At 42.0% G+C, this 18,199-nt stretch overlaps 1 protein-coding gene across 4 annotated transcripts in view; it reads left to right on the forward strand.

The window, feature by feature from the left end:
* The window catches only part of GRIN2B (glutamate ionotropic receptor NMDA type subunit 2B), a 238,537-nt gene that overhangs the window by 49,955 nt on the left and 170,383 nt on the right, over positions 1 to 18,199 (forward strand). For all 4 annotated transcript variants that reach the window (XM_088532849.1, XM_088532847.1, XM_088532846.1 and 1 more), the window contains exon 3: positions 14,133 to 14,561. In XM_088532849.1, the coding sequence (XP_088388975.1) occupies positions 14,151 to 14,561 (411 nt within the window). In that variant the 5' untranslated portion in view covers positions 14,133 to 14,150. The remainder of the gene's footprint in view (positions 1 to 14,132; positions 14,562 to 18,199) is intronic.

Below are 18,199 nucleotides of genomic sequence, written 5' to 3' on the forward strand. Positions count from 1 at the left end.
TTGTTATCCAGTGCCTCGTGAAGAGGTAAACACCTGCACAAAGTGGATTTAAAAAGCTGCCAGATCAGATCAGAGAGGTTTTACAAGCCTTTAGCACAAGGATAAGTGGAAACATACAGCACAAAGGCCTCCAGGAATTTTATTGTACTTGGGCACCTTCATATATATAACCATTGACACAGCTACAAAACAGCCTCCTGGCTTGGAAATGAGGTCCTCTGTATCACTGTCATCCTGATAGGGCACCAAAACAGGAGTTGTGTCAGACAGAGGCCTCATAGCAAATCAGCATAACATCTAACTGCTGATATTTTTCCTCTATGGCCTTTGAAATGTCTGATCATACAGGTTTTTTTCTAGGATTGCTGCTATGCCTCTGTACCTGGTACTGGTCCCACTGCAGTCAATGAGAGCTGTGCCATTGACTCCTGTAGGCTGTGCTACAGTCCTGTGGCCTGGCAAAATGTCAGAGCTGCAGTGAGAAGAAGAAACAGGGAAGACCCAAAGTGTATGATGTATTTGGAGTCCCTGGAAGTCCCAGGAGGAGGTTGAATGATGAATGCACCAAAGTTTGGAGAAGCAGTTTATGTAGCTAACATTTAGGGTCCATTTAGACCTCCATTTTAGGGGCCAGGTGATATTTGCAGCAAATATCTTTAGCTCTTCAGGAAGTTAATAATGCTACTGTCATAAGGCTGTGGCTTAGCTAGGGACTGCAGCCTCTTGCTAACTGAACTCTTTTTAACTTCATGGTTATATGGTGCTGTATCTTCAGGATTTTACAGAAGCCCTTCACAGTACAGGGATGGCATCTAAATGCCACTCTAGTACTTCCGGACCAATAGTGTGAAAACAACTTTGCCACCCTATCCATTAACATCTCACCTCCTGTCTGAATGACATTTCTGCCTCCATCTTAGCAATGCCTCCATCTCAGCAACTGCACCAGAGTTGATCCTTGGTATCGCAGGAACATTCGTGTTCCTGTTTAAGATGCTGATTTTCTAAATGAACCAGCCTGGATGTAGATGGGACACAACTGAATATTGTCTCCAGGTTCACCAGAGTCACAGTGCTTTTTTGGAGGGCTATTGAGGTTTCTCATTTTCAGGAATACAGGGACTGAGCTCCCTTAGGAAACTGCAGTATTTCTAGTCTGGCAGGAAAGGGATCACTGGCCATCCTGCAAGGAGCTCCTTCTGCTATCTGATTTCCTCTCTCAAAGAAATGCAGTCTGGATAGCCTGTTGGTCGCAGGGAAAGATGACTGAAAAGTGGTATCTGTACCTGAACGATCATTCTGAAAGAGCTCTTTCTAGCAGGGGTGGGAGTGCTGTGAGTGGCTTTCTTGACTTCTTTTACCAGTAGTAGTACAGCCAATGCAAACTGCTCTGGGAGTGTTTACTGCAATACAAGCTTTTATGGCACTTTATGAAACTTGCCAGGTCCTCTGCTGATATAAATTTGGTGCTTCTTCATTGAAAACAATAAATGCTACCTCTGTCCAAGAGAGCTGAGGATGTTTCACGCATCTGTCAGTGAAGTATATTCACTTCTGGAGTGGGAATGTGCTTGCCTTTCAACATTGCTCTATGTAGTGTACAACAGGGAATGATGATAACTGCAAGAAAAACTTGGGTTAGGGCAGAGTGTAACATCTTTTCTCTTGTCCCTGGTTGTCCTGGAGTCTTTAATGATTGTCTCTAGGCAATTTTTAAAACATGAAATCCCTGAAGCAGAGCAGTTGCTCATTGTAAACTCAGCAAGGACAATATACAATGCTTGGCTGCCAGTATCTCTTGAAACCCCTTTTGTTTCTCCATAGTTCTCACTCAGGTGCTTAACAGGGATGATACAGTTTAGTTTGCAAAGTCTGACAAAATCATAGGTCAACAGGCTGAAAGCAGGGCTTTTGTTTTTGTTTTTGTTTTTCATACAGTGGGAAGTTTATAAATCTTGCTTGAAGTCTAGTTTGGGTTTAAACTAACTGGCAAAATTCTCTCCCTTTCCTTGCAACCTGGAAATGCTGGGAAAATATAATTTTAGAGGAACTTGTAAAAGAGACTCATAACTGTGGTGAACCTGTCAAGCCTATCGCTTTCCTCTCCCATCTTCCAGTTCTTGCAGGCTCTGCAGCTGTGGGACTTTTTCACTAATGGGCTGGCCCTAAGCTACAAACCCTCAGAATTCTACCTAAGGACTTCCTCTTTGAGGACTGAGGGCTTTCCAAGCTTTCTGGCCTTTCTGGTATGTCTTAAGTTGTAGCTCCAGTCAGGATTCTCAGAGCCTCCAGGCACCCTGGTGTAAGGCCAGGATGTGTGTTTGGGGTGGAACCAATATTCTTAGGACTTTCCAGTTTTTATCCGTATTATAGAAATCATGGAGACTCTGGTTTGACTACCTTCCCTAGATCTGCTAAATCCAGAGTACTAGAGTCTCCACTTCTGACATCCACAGCTTAGAAGATACATTATGTTCAAATTCTGCAGTTTTGAGTAGTAACTCCCAAGTGACTTCAGACAGATCTGGGCCTTGCATTTCTGCTGTCCAAAGACTGCTGGAACCTTAGATTCCATGGATCCCTGGGAGGTACCTTGATGAAACAGGAGTTCTCCAAATTTAGACTGCAACTGAATTTAAACTGACAGATGGACTGGGTTGGACCATCTCGGGACTCTCAGCTCCAGCTCAGACCTGGAGCTTGGCTGTCAACAGGAGCTCGGCATTGGTCTTGAAAGTTCTTCTGCTGGCTCAGTGAAGAAGGTGGATTGCAGTAAGTGAAAATGTGTTGTGAGATGAGATATTTTAATGAGACTGAAACACTTCTGGCTCAACAAATATGCATTTCCTGATGACATTTTCTTTCCTCAGAAATTTCTGATGAACGGCAGTTTGCAGTTTGGGTCGATGTGGCAAAGTTGATATGAATATCAGAGATTTTACTTGAAAACCAATGTCCATTTATGGTATTACAGCAGTTTTCTCTCTCCTAGTAAGCAAGGTTTTATTGTCCTGAAGATCTTGGACACACAGGTTTTATTACCCCGTCTTGGGATATTGGGATATTGAATATGATCTCACAAGGAAACATTGCTGCCTTCAGGGAAATGCAACAAAAAACAATAATAACAGTCTAAGCTCCTGTGGCTTCTATTGCTTCAGACCAAAAAGTACTTTAAATACAATAAATTATTAAATGTTCTAGCTCTATGAAACAGAGAAAATGAATCTCTATCTTCCTGGTGAGGAGAATAAGGTAAAAAGAGAGGAAGAAAAGGACAGTGTTTATACTTTCAAAAAATGGTTGTTGATTTTAGATGGTCGTATCTGAAATTAGAATAAGACTTTGCTTGTTGTGATTATTGTTCTGCATGCTTTCAAGATTCAAAAAGCAGGTATTTTAGTGTGAATACAAGGGTGCTAAGAGCTACCAAGGAAGGACCAAAAGTAAAGCAGTGCTTAAAACGAAGAAAGAAACAACAGTGAGAACTGCCAAGGCAAAAAGAAAGATTAGAAATAAGTGATGCAGAAATCTGGGTAGGGTGGTAGAGTACGGTGTATACTGCAGTTTGAAGCAAGTTTATGCGGATATTGAAATTCTAGATTTTCCTTTATACTAAGCACCCTTACACTGTTTTAAAAATATAAACTGCCATCAAAGCATAAGTAACTCATAGCTGCTCTTCTTTTTCCATTGCAATTGTTTTTATTTACTGATAGTTCATTCTTTATTGTGACAGTTGTCTGCTTTCTGCTTTTGGTGGTCCTCCCTCTCTTCCTCCCTCCCTTCCTCCCTTCCTCCTTTCCTCCTTTCCTCCCTTCCTCCTTTCCTCCCTTCTCTTCCTCCTTCCCTCCCTTCTCTTCCTCCCTCCCTTCTCTTCCTCCCTCCCTTCTCTTCCTTCCTTCTCTTCCTCCCTTCCTCCATTCCTTTCTCCCTCCCTCCCTCCCTCCTGTGGTGGAGCTGGGAGCAGGCATATATCCCGTCATTCTTTACTAGGTAAGTTGCTGAAAGATAGCTGAAACAGTCCATATGGATGAATTTGACAGGCTAGAGAAAGAGAATGCAGAGGAGTCTGGGAGAAAAACGCATGGAAATGGCATTCTGCTCAGCCACATCTACTCTTTCACTTTACACTGCATTGGCCTTTCCTGTCACTGTCCCTGCAGCATCTGTAGTCAGTGGCTAGCTGTGGTCTAGATGTGGCTTTGCCTGTGTATGTTTCTGTCAGTACAGCTATATATATATGATCGAGTGCTGGGTTGAGGGAGAGGTCAGGGATGGCTGTGCTGGGTTTCTCCAGCTGGGAAGGCTTTCTGGGCGCTATTGATTGAAGGTCTCAGTAAGATGAATCAGTCCTGACCTATCATAAAATCACAAGCACAGCATGGTCCAGTGCACAGCACTAATGTACTGTGAAAACATATTGTATCCCGTGGCTTGATGGCTGATACCTTACTGGTCATTGAACTGAGGGAGAGAAATATTAGGAAAGAGGAGAGTATCAGAGGAAGAGGGAAAGGAAGAATAAAAATGAGACCACCAAAAAAAGATCCTAATTTGCATCTGTCTTTCACCCTTTTTCCTGGTTTTAGCATTTGTTGTAGGAGGTCATGGTTTTCTAAATGGCTAAGAGTTTCTGGGGTGCCTGTGGGTTTAGAGTGTACAGCTCCAGACACCTTGAATGGTTCCATATTCCAAAGTGGAAAATATTCCAAAATGTTCCAGAAATACCATTGGAATTCAACAGATCATGGCTCCTGAGTGATGCTGGCTGTTTGGGAAATGTGGCCCTTCAGTTTCTGTAGTGCTGTGCAGCTTTGCCCTCCTGCCTTCTGTATACAGGCTGCAGCTCCCTCTGTCCATCTCCCCTTCACAACTTCTTCACTCCTCACTTCTTACTGCTTTGGGCATAGAGTTGTCGTCTTTATTGTTTCTGCTATATGTAGCATCTTTATGAGAGCCTGATCAGGTCTGGGGAGGTCTGGAACTCTGGCTAGGAATGTTTAAGTAAGTCGTTATAGTTGCTAAAATGGTGCCACAAGCAGCAGAAGCAGTGCAGGGGGTTTCTCTTTTTTGCTGCATGGGCTGAAAGCATGAAACAAACTCCCATGAAGTTCTTACTTAAGGACAGGCTGGTTTACATTTATCTGTCATACATTGTATCTGCCTGCAACTAAAGTGAAGATGTTCTTTATCTTCCCCCAATTTAGCTCTCGTTTTTGGGGTTCACAATTTTGCAGAAAGAATCACAAAAATTCTGCCTTAAAAAATTACTTATTCTTTTCCCACTTCTGGTATATTTTAAGATACTTTTTTGGTTTTTACAGTACTTACATCCGGCATCCAAAGCACTTACTTAAGAACTTCCTTGATGGGAGACTTTCCTGAGTAGCCCATGGGATTTCCGTACCACTGTAGTGTTTGCCAGCTGATTTCAGGAGACATTGAAATCTCAGCTGGGCTTCTCTGTATTCCGGATTTAAGGAAACGATGCAGGAAATGAACAAGTACAGAGTCATAGTGCACATACGAGTATGAGGAATAGGAAAGTCTTTCCATCCTTATATATAATTTTTGGTTTTCCATATTTTTTTTCTTTTAAAATTTAATGTAAAAATCTGATGATATACAGAAAATGCAGAATTGATTAAGGTTGATGACAATGAGAAGTACAGAAAATGTTCTTCTCCAAGCCACCTAATTAAAGCTAAACATGTATTTCTCATGGATATTGATAGGTCTCAAGGATATTGATAGGTATTTAATTCTTAGCTTTGGAAATCTCCCTGCTTAAAATTGGTTTCTTAACATTAGACAGGAAAAGAGGCTGCACATATTTCTTAAAAAATGCAAAAGAACCGTCCCCGCCCCATGCCATTAATGTGCTTTGTTTCCTCCTTGGAAATGAAATTGGAAGTGGAGGATTAAGAAAGGAAGCTAGAGATTGCAACATGGATTACCAAACTATTCCTGCTCATATTAATTGGTTAAACTGATAAAGTTTTAGGCATAGTGTTCTTTCTCTTTAAACCGAGCTGCTATTAGGATTGCACTTCAGGAAGCAAAGTAGCTATCTATCATGCCTAAATCCATTTAGAGGGGGCACACATGCAGAGCGACACACCACTTGCTTTGGAGGATCTAGGTCCTAATCTGATTCCAGTTCTGAGATGGGGGAGATGAAAGTCTGAAGTGAGAAAAGTATGTGGCGATAAAACCTCTCACAAGCTTCAAAACCCTTGTTTCAAAGGAAACATGTACAAAGTGACAGTTGTGGCAACTGACCCCTCCAGGTGGTGAGGATATTTCAGTCTATCTGGCAGGGAAGGCCTGTCTCATCTCTCTTAAACTTGTCCAAGCAGGGGAGCTGGGAAGGGGATAGATCCTGGCAGGAGAACAGTGGCTCCAGCCTGGCTCTGCAAGTCAAACTTGTGGAGAGCAATGGCCGTGCCAAGCTTCTATGCCCTGGCATTTAGAAGTTGGCACTGGGCAATGCCAGACTGACCTGCTGTCTCACTTAATGGCTTTTGTGTGTGTTACACTGATTCCCGCAGCTCCGTATGTGTGTGCCAGCCTGCATAAGCAGGTCAGACTCGCTCCCACTCTCTCCAGCTCAGCTTGTGCCTTCTTCATCTCTCACTTACCTGCTGAGGGCCCATGGGGCCTGAACTTATGAGGAGACATGAATACAGCTGAACTTCTACTGCAGCAGAGGGAAGTCCCAAGGGGTGATCAGATAGCCATCTGCAAGCAATTTCAGGGTGGAAGTGGTGAGTCGGAAGATGTTTCGTGTGCTTGAAGGAGATGCTGTTAAGTAAAAGGATAGCTGAGCAAGGGGAAAATGTAGGTTTACGCTGAGTTTAGGGTAATATTTCTAAATGCAAGCCTTGCAGCAGTCTTCTGCCAGTGGTTGTTTTATTGTTTGAGTCAATTTAGAGCAGATAGTGCGCTGAAGTAGATGCTATAGAGATCAAGCTTTAAATGGCTGAGGGAAAGGCATAACTGTTAAGAAGAGGATTTTCATTTGTAATTTCTATGAATCACTTGGTGTTGGTCTCAACAGAAGCTAGAAGGCTGTGGCTGGATCAGTTATCACCCATGACATGTAAAATATATAGGTGGGAGGAAGTAGGAAGGAAACCGGGATCTTACCCCTTGGCAAGCTTACAATAATGAGGCATAGCTTTTCATCTTTTGAGAGTGATTTGGGTCTAATTGATGGTGCCTGGGGATCAAAGTTTTTTTTGTATCACCATAAGTGTAGGCAGAGAATAGCTCTTTTCCCTTGTGTGAAGCAGAAAAAAAGGGAAGAGTTGTTACATCTTACCCTAAAGAGACCTGTAGGGCAGTCAGAGGCAATCAAGGTTTCTGAGAGGGGGAGAAATAGACATGGGATATATGGAATGAATCTGACACTGCCCAAGACAGGAAAGAATTTGTACCTGGTTTAATAAAGAAAAAGCAGATTAAAAGAAATAAGTAAATGCCACTTTCTTCCCAGGGCTCACAGAAGAAAAGCTATCAGGAAGGAGAGAGCTCCAAGGGCTTTAAAGGCTTATAGGGGTGTATGATCATGCATTCCTTGATCATGATGATTCCCTAAAATAAATCCTAAAGAAAAGGCAGATTTCAGAAAAAATAAGGGAAAAGGAGAAGCATTTTCTAAGTTACATACACATAAGTCTGTGGGACAAACAGACATGGACAGAAGTGTTTGTTGGAGAGGGAATGGTTATGAATAACCGAGAGAAGATCTGCCCAAGGGACCTCTGAGAAATGATTTTATCATTGTTACAGGACAGTTTAAACAACAGGATAAGAATATAAATGATCTTTGAAGATATTTAAAATAAAGTAAAATTGTACCAGCTTTCATCTAAAACTACTCAAATGCAGTGGAGGGAGTTTACGCGGAATTACTAGAAAGATCCATTTTGGCCCTGACCCTGGATCGCTCTTGCATTCATCACCGTGGATGCCACTTTATGATGTCTCTAGTCCCTTCCATCTTCCTCCTCAGAATGTATGGATATTTTTCTGTAACATCATTCTTTCTGTTTATCAGCACCTAAATTGTGCAGGTACTTTCAAGACAAATCCATCGTGCCCTAGATCCATCTCCCACCTCTCTTTCTCTCTGTTTGCAAAGCTCCCATAAACAACGGGGCTGTGAGTCAGAACAAGATTTATGGACACTTATGTCACCTACCTAGTAAGCATTAATATGGACAACAGCAGAACAAGAGCTGTCAGAGTACAAATAAACTGTGCTGAACCTATGGGAGGAAAATGGTAAAGCAGTATTAGAAAGTGAGGAAGGTTTCTTGAGAGGCATATAATAAGCTGCATGTTGGTTTGGGGAGAGGGTGTTAACAGTGAGAATGGGAGGCGGTCCTAAGTTAAAAGGAAAGGCAAAAAGTCTCCAGAGGAGCCAAAGCCCAAAGCAATAGGGGAGAAAACTGTCTTGCCAATAATTAGGCAGTGAGGAAAAAACATGGAGAGATGTGGGTGTCAATTATGTCATAATCTGCGGCCTTATATCCTAGCTTCCAGAAGTGACATTTTATGGGGCTGGAATCAGCTCTGCCCCTTTCTCTGCAGGGGTCTTCTGAGCTCTTGCTGCTTATCTATAAGGCAAGCAGACAAAAAGATTAAATATGCTGATGGTAAACATTGAAATAATGCTCCTCTTTGGTCCAGACATTTCTTTGACAGACAGCCCAGTAGCTGGGCTATCTAGTTGCAGTATTGTCTATTATTATCTATGATGTGTGAATATGTTGTCTAGTGCAATATTTACCTTTGCTAGAGCTTCTAGTTCCCCAATGGTGTATTAAATACCAGGCACGAAGTACCTACTAGCTTTGTATAGTGTATCACAGGTGAGATGTATTTCTTCCTACCTCCAGCTAGGGCATGAAACATATGTATTTTTTTTGGTTAATGCAACTCAAACTAATTGAAAAATGGAGCAGGCATTAACTAAAATGTTGTCAAAGATGAGTAAATATATTTAGGCATGCCATAACTGATAGCTAACTGATACGGGGACTGGCAGGACATCTATCCCGAGGGTAGCAACTGGGCTGCAGGTGATGGTGAGTGCTGCAATCAGGTTAGTGATTAGTGATGTGATTGGGATAGGGAATTAGCATTATGGTTGGTGCAGATGCAAAATTAGCTCTCAATCTCAGATTCTGCTGCTTGAAGCCCTCTGACTGGTGCTGGGAGCCCATCAGAGCTCCCAGAAGGCAGAATGAGTCATGAAAGCATGGGAATTCCCAATGGCTCTTCAGGGTAGGTTAGGCAGAGTGGCTGGAAGTTCAATCAGTGGTATTCTTCTTTTTCCATCAGCACTGTGCCAATGTCACTGTGCAGCTCCTTTCATTGATAGCTTGCAGACACAGTGTTCAGCATCCTTTCTGAAAATTCCTCTAATTAGAACAGATATTTTCAAGGCTGCTTTTTGTCTGGGGATGTAGTATTATAGGACTTCACAGAATCATGGAAGGTTTGAGATTGCAAGGAGTCTTTAGAGATCATTTCGTCCAACACCTCTGCTCAGTCAGGGTCACATAGAGCTGCCTAGGACTGTGTCCAGTCAGCTTTTGAATATCTCCAAGGATGGAGACTGCACAGCCCTTCTGGGCAATGTGTCCTGTGCTCAGTCCGCGTGTGTATAGCTTGGGGGTAGGGTTTTGGGGGCCTTCCACATACGACTGCTCTAGGCCGCCTGGCTAGCATGACTGTGGCAGAATGAGGTACCAATCTCTGCACATAGCAAAGTTCCCAGGGTTCCCAGGACTAGCCAGTGTTCAGCCTTAGTTTCCTTATCTGACCTAAAGATTGTCTAGCTTTGCTGTATGCTGCTTGGCTAATACTTTATTTACAGTTAAACTGGTTGGATGCACAGTGACCTATTTGTGTACTTTCTGTATTTTGAAATATTGTCCAGAAATATCTATAAATGCTGAGCTGCATTTTGCATGTGCAATCTAATAATTTTCTATTAATACTTATGCAGTGTCAGATAAGACTTCCATGATATTTTTAAGCAAGTTAACCTTTGGTCCTTTCCAATCTGAAAAATTATTGTCTGACTACCTACATGTCTGACTATCTCTTGCATTTTCAATTGGAAAAGCTAATTTTTGCTTCCCATCTTAAGTGATTGTGTAATGTTGCTCTGCAGTGTTAGGTAGACATTGCATTCATTCCTCTACATTGCTGGATGTGTTTTGCTGGTGAAAAAAATGAGATTATAGAGGTATCATGGTTTTACAGGCGTGTTTAAACCTAAATATAGATGTCTCTAAAACAACTTTGTCTCATATCTCTGTCACATATTACGTATCAGGAAGCAAGACAGAAAGTAATAGTGTAACATATAAAAGATTTTATTGGTCACACTGGAGTTTAGGATTTAATAAATTGTTTTGGAGTGGCAATATCACAAAGAGGCTGTAAACACTGCCACTCCATCATGAACAGAGAAAAAACTGCCCATCTGAAATAATTCCTAAGAAAATACATTGATACCTTTTTAAAATTGCTCTTGATTTGTGAAATTAGATTCTAGCACCAGCTACTGGAAATAATTTAGGGCAAATGGCCTGTTTTGTGACTGTAGCCTTGTCTCGTGTCTATGAACTCCTGCACATCTATTTGCAAATGGTCCCGGAAAAAAAGAATGCCGCTCACAAAGAAAGAGACCTGTCTCCATTGTTTCCTTGATGGGATTCCGCAAACACTTGCATTTAAATAGTTTAGAAAATAATGGATAAAACTTGCTGTTGTTTATGCACAAACAAACTCTGGCAGTGTTTCTGGGGTCACATTAATCTGATAGTAAGTCTGTGCTGCTTCACCCTAGCCTCTCCTACACCAGCACACATTCAAGAGGGCTTGCAGAGAGCCAGACCGGAGAAGGAAAGAGAGATGAGGTTGATGCTGGGAGGTCCATTCCTTTCTTAAACAGCCTGAACTTGCACGTGAGCCCTGCGTGGTTGGTGGCTACTACATGTGAACAAAACTTATTCACAAGGTGGGTAAGAAAAGGATGATGTGCCCAGTGAGCTCCCCGTTCCAGTCTTTGGGGAGCTCCTTGCTGAGCTGTGAATGTGCTGCTGCCTCATGAAAGCATTAAAAGAGCTGCAGAGATGAACAGCCGAGGCCACTTGTCAGGAAACTGATAGCCACCAACTGCATGTGATTTATTTGTGTTCTACCTTTTCACATCCCTTCGTATGCACTGTCCTGCTAGAGAGCCCATTCTGGACCTTGTACCTGCTACTGCCTCCAAAGGACTCTTGCTCCTGGCATGCAACCATCCATGGAGCACCTGAAATACACCATGAGCGTGACAGTGGTGTCAGAGGCCCTTGGTGGGCTGTGTGGTATGATACTAGCTGCCTTAGCACTGCCCTGCTTGACTCTAGGGGAGGGTTAATGGCTGAGAAGCTGCAGTGGAAGGAGGTGCCAGATGGGCTGTGTAGACCCTCTTTGCATTAGCCCTCGCTGCTCCCAGTGTATTTGGCCAATGCCTGAAGATCTGGTAGAGCCCTATCATCTCCTTCGGAATGAAAAAAATGGCTGGGGAGCAGATCCTGTGAGCTAGGCATCCAATGACTAGCACATAAGTGTTCTTTGGGGTCTGGGCATTTTTGTTTTTTTTGTTTGTTTGTTTTGTTTGTTTTTTTTTTTCTGTCATTTCAAGATAAATGCTAGAGATTTATTGGCTTTGATACAGGTAAAGAAAAGGGAATGGGTTTCTTGGCCAGCATTTTTCCCTGTGGGAGAAATCTGTGCTTGGGTGTGAAGGCAGAACAGCTGCCACATTTGCCTGCCTAGCTCCTGCATTGCTGCGCTCTGAACTCTGCTGTGGAGGTCCCTGGAAGTGTTTCTGTTGGGAGAGGGGCACTATAAAACCTGCATTCTGCTCTCTGAGCATCACACCTAGCCACTGCCTAACCAAGCATAATATATTGTGTGAGATGACGCAGTAAGATTGCAAGAGACATATTTTAAAGAGAGCAAATATAGCATTGAAGTGAGTGAGCAAGGGAGTGAGAGACAGAGAGTGCACAGAGTGCATTAAAGTTAATAAAGCATCACAGGAATGGGGACCACATTTCTTTGTGAAGGAATCTAATTTAGTGACTCGTAATTGGAGGATAACAGTCCTGCTGGAATGAAGTTAGCTGTTCATTTTGCCAAACTCTCAAAGTCTCTTGGTTCTCCTCATGAGCATCACTCAGAAAGTAGATCCATCAGAGAGTTCAAAATCGATTGATGCTTCATACACACAGTCCTTTCAGCCTCCTAAATGGATTTGGTTCCTCCCATGCATATTTATTATCTATTTTATTATCTGCTTATTTATCCAATAATATCAGTGTGGGATACATTCTCCCTGCTAGCCTCCTGTGGGAGGAGAGGACCAGGTTCTGCCCTGGGAAAGAGGAACAGATGCTGAGCCTATGTGTTCTCCTTGCCAGGGCATCATGGGGCCCCTTTTGCTCTTTTGCTGGGATGACTGGTACTGAGTAGATTTCTAGCTCCCCTAAAGTCCTGCCTGTCATGTTCTGTGGCTTTCTATCAGTTTCACAGGGGTATATATATATATAACAACGAATGGTGTGGAAGGGTCCAGGTATTGGATCCTGCAAGACCAGAGGGCAGAGGGTGTAGTGCAAATAAACATCGGGCCAGTGTATTTATTCTAAGTGTGTGTATATCTATATATCTATACATATATGTATATGTATATATAATGTAATTACATACATATATATATCACTCTTAACGGATTTGTGGACATGAAGAGCTGAATACAAGTTTTGGAGATGAGGGAAGAGTCTCCTACAATTTCAAATACCCCAAACCTGTTTGGGGTAGTAATGTGGCCCTGTTTAGGATTGTCAAGCAGTGCTGCCTCTCTTGGGGTTGGTGAGGTGACTGGTGGGGGTCACAGTTCTCCTTTTTTTTTTTTCACAGACCAGAAGAGTTCTAATAATATTTAGTGTTTATGAAATGCCTTGAGCATGAAAAGTGCTGTGGGAATGTGAAGTATTATTGAAACAAGATTGAATAAAGAAAGAGCTATGAAAAAATCCATAGGGAACAGTCCTACTCAGGCAGGGGTTGGAGAGATGACCTCAGTGTTTTTTTCCATTTCTACTGTTATGGTTATGAGATAAAGTGGACATGTTCAGGGAAAGGATCACTGTAAAATCCTTGGCTGTGGTAGCTGAGGGTGAACTTTTGTAAGCTTTGTTCACCTTCTGTTTCCAGGCAAAAATAACTGCCATGTAGGGCTTGGAGATAACATCTACCCTGCACTATACTGATTGTTTTTTTTTTTTTTTTTTTTCTTTGATCAACTGGAAATGTTGTGTTCCTGATTTTGTAAAAATAAATCAACCTTGTATGAGTGAAAGACATGTGATTGACAGTACTATATTTGGATTGGAACTATGTGTGTGTCCCAGTGGTAGGAAGGTTGTATGCAATGCATGTACACGTACACAGTGTAAACTCTCCCTGCCCACACACATTTAGTGGCCTTGCCCGTCTGTGCTTACTTTAGTCTAGATGGGCTGGGTTGAAAAAGCAAAAGGGAATCCTGTCTTCCTGGTCTCTTCAACCTCTCTGCTTATACATCCTGCAGAAGGCCAAAATGATTGCAGATATCAATAATTCCTTTATTTAGCGAGCAAGTATTTAGACATAGGCTTGACATAAGCAATTAGTTTCACAAAGGCAGCCAAACAGCCCTCAAAGGACAATTCTCAATCACTTTTGACTTGAGTCGCAAAGTGACACCGGACCTGAGAGATGACATGATCCTATCTTCTGCTGACAGCTGCTCTCTGAATGGTTCGAAACTCTGAAGTAGAGAGTGGACTATCTCAGGGAATTTGACAATTCCTCTGATTTTAACAGAACTCCAAATATGGCCAAAGGGCTAGACATCAGTCAAGAGGAACATATAGACTTTTCTGGTGGGTTGAAAGCTTGTGGATGAGGAAAATCAAGGGTTCTGCCTTGAAACTTAGTGCATGTATTGCATTGTCAATTAATCACTTTCCTTTTATCTCTCCCCCCCTCCCTTTTATTTCTTTCTTGCTCAGGGAGTGTAAGAGCCGAAGATGAGGCCCAGAGTAGAGTGCTACTCTCCAAGGTTTTGGCTGGTGCTGGCTGTCCTCGCAACAACAGGGAGCGGGGCCCATGCCCAGAAAAGCCACCCGAGCATTGGCATTGCAGTTATCCTGGTGGGGACCTCAGACGAAGTGGCCATCAAAGACGCCCACGAGAAAGATGACTTCCACCACCTCTCAGTGGTGCCCCGGGTGGAGCTGGTGGCCATGAATGAGACAGATCCCAAGAGCATCATCACCCGCATCTGTGACCTCATGTCAGACCGGAAGATTCAAGGGGTGGTATTTGCTGATGACACAGACCAGGAAGCCATTGCACAGATCCTGGACTTCATATCTGCCCAGACCCTCACTCCCATCCTGGGCATCCATGGAGGCTCCTCTATGATCATGGCAGATAAGGTAAAATTAAGCTTGCTTCTCATATAGACCTGCAGATCTGAACTGAAAATAGAGAAAAATATCGTATTCTCTTATCCTTACTTGGTGTCTCAAGGGTTGGGGAATGAGAGAGAGACAGATTCAAAAATGGATTGAAAGTTAACTCTGTGTAGCACTGCTGAGAAGGGCCTATTAATCATGTGGAATCATGAGGACTACAAAAGAATAAGCTCTTTTCTTCTTCTTTATGGTAGGTAAAGAGCCCCTGACAATTGTGATTTTTGAAAATATTTTATTTTTGTCAGTATTTTACCATAGAGGAGCTGAGAAGGCTAACTTGGGTTTTCCCTGCATAAAGTTGGAGGACATTGTGGCATTTTCAGGGATGCCTAATACAGCTTCTACATCTTAATTGAAAAATAATTGATTCTTTAATAAAGCCATCCTCTCCAAAGTGTTCATTATCTCCTGGAGTTAAATAGGTGTTAGCTAAAACAAATAACCAGTCTGAACCAGTCCTAGCTAAGTCCTTCTTGTTTCTGCTGTACAACTTTATTCTTTCATATCACTGACATTTCACTGTTTTCCAAGGTTAAAGTAAGTAAAGTAAGTATGGAGAACTCTCATGGGATGTGGCCTGACCTGACACAAATCTCCCCTGGGAGAACCAGCATACTCAGTTCACACTTGAGTCTACATTTGTCCAGCCAGTGCCAAATGCCAATGGGTCGCAGTGGCCTCCAGGCGGATGCGGCCAATAGAAATACCTCAGAGCAGCAGGGCTGCCTTGCAAGTCCAGCACAAGAAAGAATCTGGCCTGACCTAATTATTGAGAAGAACCTCTTGGCCCAACTAGGTGCCTCATAAAGAAGCAAACAAGGATGCAAACTGATTATTTTTCTTTTGCAGGTCACTTTTAGGAGGATCTGAGACATATAACTAGAGAGAATCAAGTTTAATTGAATGAATGGGGAGAATTATAACCAATATGGCAATTTTTCCTCAGAATGAGATCTAACGAACAGACGAACAGAGAAGAGTAAGTTTTCTTACTCTTACAAATAATTAATTCAGTGTAGGTTTTTTATAGGTGAGCAGATGAGAATAAATTAGTCACAAATTATTTTCTCACTCTTTGACCAATTGTTCATTGTATAAATAATATACAACGAGTATTCAGGTTATTTTCTGAAATTGGGCTATGAGCTAAAGCAACCATTAAATAAAATAATCACAGACTTCTTTTCTTTCTCCACCTGAATAATATCACATGTGATAGTGTCATTCTGCCCCAGTTCACCAATAGTAAAGCTTTTCCATCTTTGAGAAGAGTCAGGCAACACCTCTGTGTCTCATTGCTCTTCTCTCTCTTCTTTGAATGATTATCAATGTTTGTGCAAAACAGGTCTGAAAGACTTTAGAGTACCACATTTCACACTTACACTGGCATTTTATACCCACTATTCAGAAGCTTCCAAACCTCCTAAGCACTGGAGAAACGTACTTGTGATTTTGAACTTGGCAGACCAAATTCTGATTTCAGATTCCTGCAGTGTAGATCCAGCATAGTCCTAGCACCTTTGGTAAGATGAGATAAGATTCATACAGCTGTAATACAAAGAGGAATTTGGCCTATTGGACTTCCCAAAGATTTTTCTTTTTACCCATCTCTGGTCTCTCCTTAGGAAGGCAGCATGTCCTGCTACTGCCCTATATATCCCACTGACTCGCTTCTAAGGCAAATTCTGGCAGGCAGGCAACCTGTGGGGAGTTCAAAGACGGAGGTCTTATGAATGGAAAACTCTGTTTTATCAACTCTCTTCTTGTAGCTTTGTGGACAGGAGAAGCAGGTTACATGCAAAGATCTGTCTTTTCGGAAAGGGCAAGATTTCTTTTAAACATAAATTGAAATGACTGACCTTTACAACTTCTGATTCACAGGTGCGTAGTCTTTAATGGATAATATTTATTTGATGAATTAAATTAAAATATAGCAGAGTAAATACACTGATATTCTATTGAACAATACTGAAGCAGACTGGTAAGTCCTTAGTAATCTACTTTTCACAAAGGGCTTTGCTGTCACTGACTCTTAGTCATATTGTTTGCAAATGAGTTGTGTGGTTAAGGTTTGATCCTGCAAAGCTTCAACAGTTTCTTTCAGCATCCCCTCAACACCCACAGCAGTTGGCTGTGATTGAACTTGCTCAGCATTTCACAGGTTCAGACCTGCACTTACAGCCTGGCTGTGCTCCGCATGCATTTGCAATCAGTAGGACCAATGGTACAAAGCACTGATTGCTTAGTGTGACACATAAGATACTTTTCTCTGGAGGTTCGAGCAAAACCCCTCAGCTGCTCCACCTCCTTATATCTAACACATGAAATTGCTTTTTACCTTCAGTGAGGGTTAAGCTGGAAAACTGAGACCTAGAACAGCATGGAAAATAATTAAAAAATGTAGATTTCAAGCCTGAATTTGTTTTCCCCCTGCGCACATAGGCAGATATTTCATATAATGTATAGCATAGATTTGTTTCATCTCAATTAACAGACATCTGAAAGATTGCTTACCTACTGGCTAGAAATCTAGGTATCTCTACACTCATGAGGTGCTGAAGACAATTCATTCCACCCTCCATAGGGTGCATTTAAATGCTTGTAGGGTATTCCTATACCTCCTACTTGTTATTAAAACATACTGCATCTGACTTGCTCTTCATGCCTGAAGTTAAATGCTGTGAATCCTGTCCTAGGTATAACGTGGCAGATGGAGCTATGTTGCTGAAATTGTAACATCTGGATTTCCTGATTGTTTTGTTCAAATTCATGCTCTTTAATATTGCATTTGATGAGATTTTGTAGCTAATATTTATCCTTTCTGGTTTTCTCTGTTTCACCTGTTTCTTCTGAACAATTAGTGTATAGTCATTTGCATACACTTTTGGCATTTCTCTCGTAGGTGCTCATGTGCCTAGTCCCACTTGTTTAGCTCTTATGAAATGTTGCACTTAATCTTTGTCTTGTTTGGCATCAGAAGAAAATGACCAGATGATCTTGTGCACATTGGAGACCTGTGCCTAGTTCCAGGAAAATGACACAGTACAGACACATGACATGCCTCAGTTGAGCTCGAGAGAGACCACTTTTCCAACGGAGAGCCTCCTCAGCCCGTTCAATGCTTTTAGCATTTGATGAGATTGCCAGCAGTGATGCCAAATCTTGTGAACTGCAGTGGTCATTATCCAGCTGTTATTGGAGATGTATAGACTGGGAGAGACAGCTAAGGTGGTCCAATAGCCCCTGTGTTAGATTTCTGTAGAAAATCAAGTTCTGCAGTCACGGGGCAGGGTATAAGAATGTCTGCACTGTTTCAATAGCTGATTGGTGGAGATGCTCTGGGTTGGAAAACTGACTGTGTAGGAAACCTCTAAGGTTGCAAACTAATTGTCAGTTCAGATAGGCACTCAAACCAGTAAGTTGTGTTTACAGACCTGAGACTAGATATCTGGACTGAGATTTTCTTTTTTTTTTTTTTTTTACTTTCTTTATTATATTTTCAGTAGTACCTACCTCAGTTCTGCTCAGAACAAGGAGGTAAAGAAGCAGTAACTGAAATGGAAATAATCATAGCAATTTATACTTATAGTATAATAATA

Source organism: Tinamus guttatus, unplaced genomic scaffold (genome assembly GCF_059628265.1).
Source record: "Tinamus guttatus ecotype Peru unplaced genomic scaffold, ASM5962826v1 Tinamus_guttatus_pri_ptg000472l, whole genome shotgun sequence".
NCBI lineage: Eukaryota > Metazoa > Chordata > Aves > Tinamiformes > Tinamidae > Tinamus > Tinamus guttatus.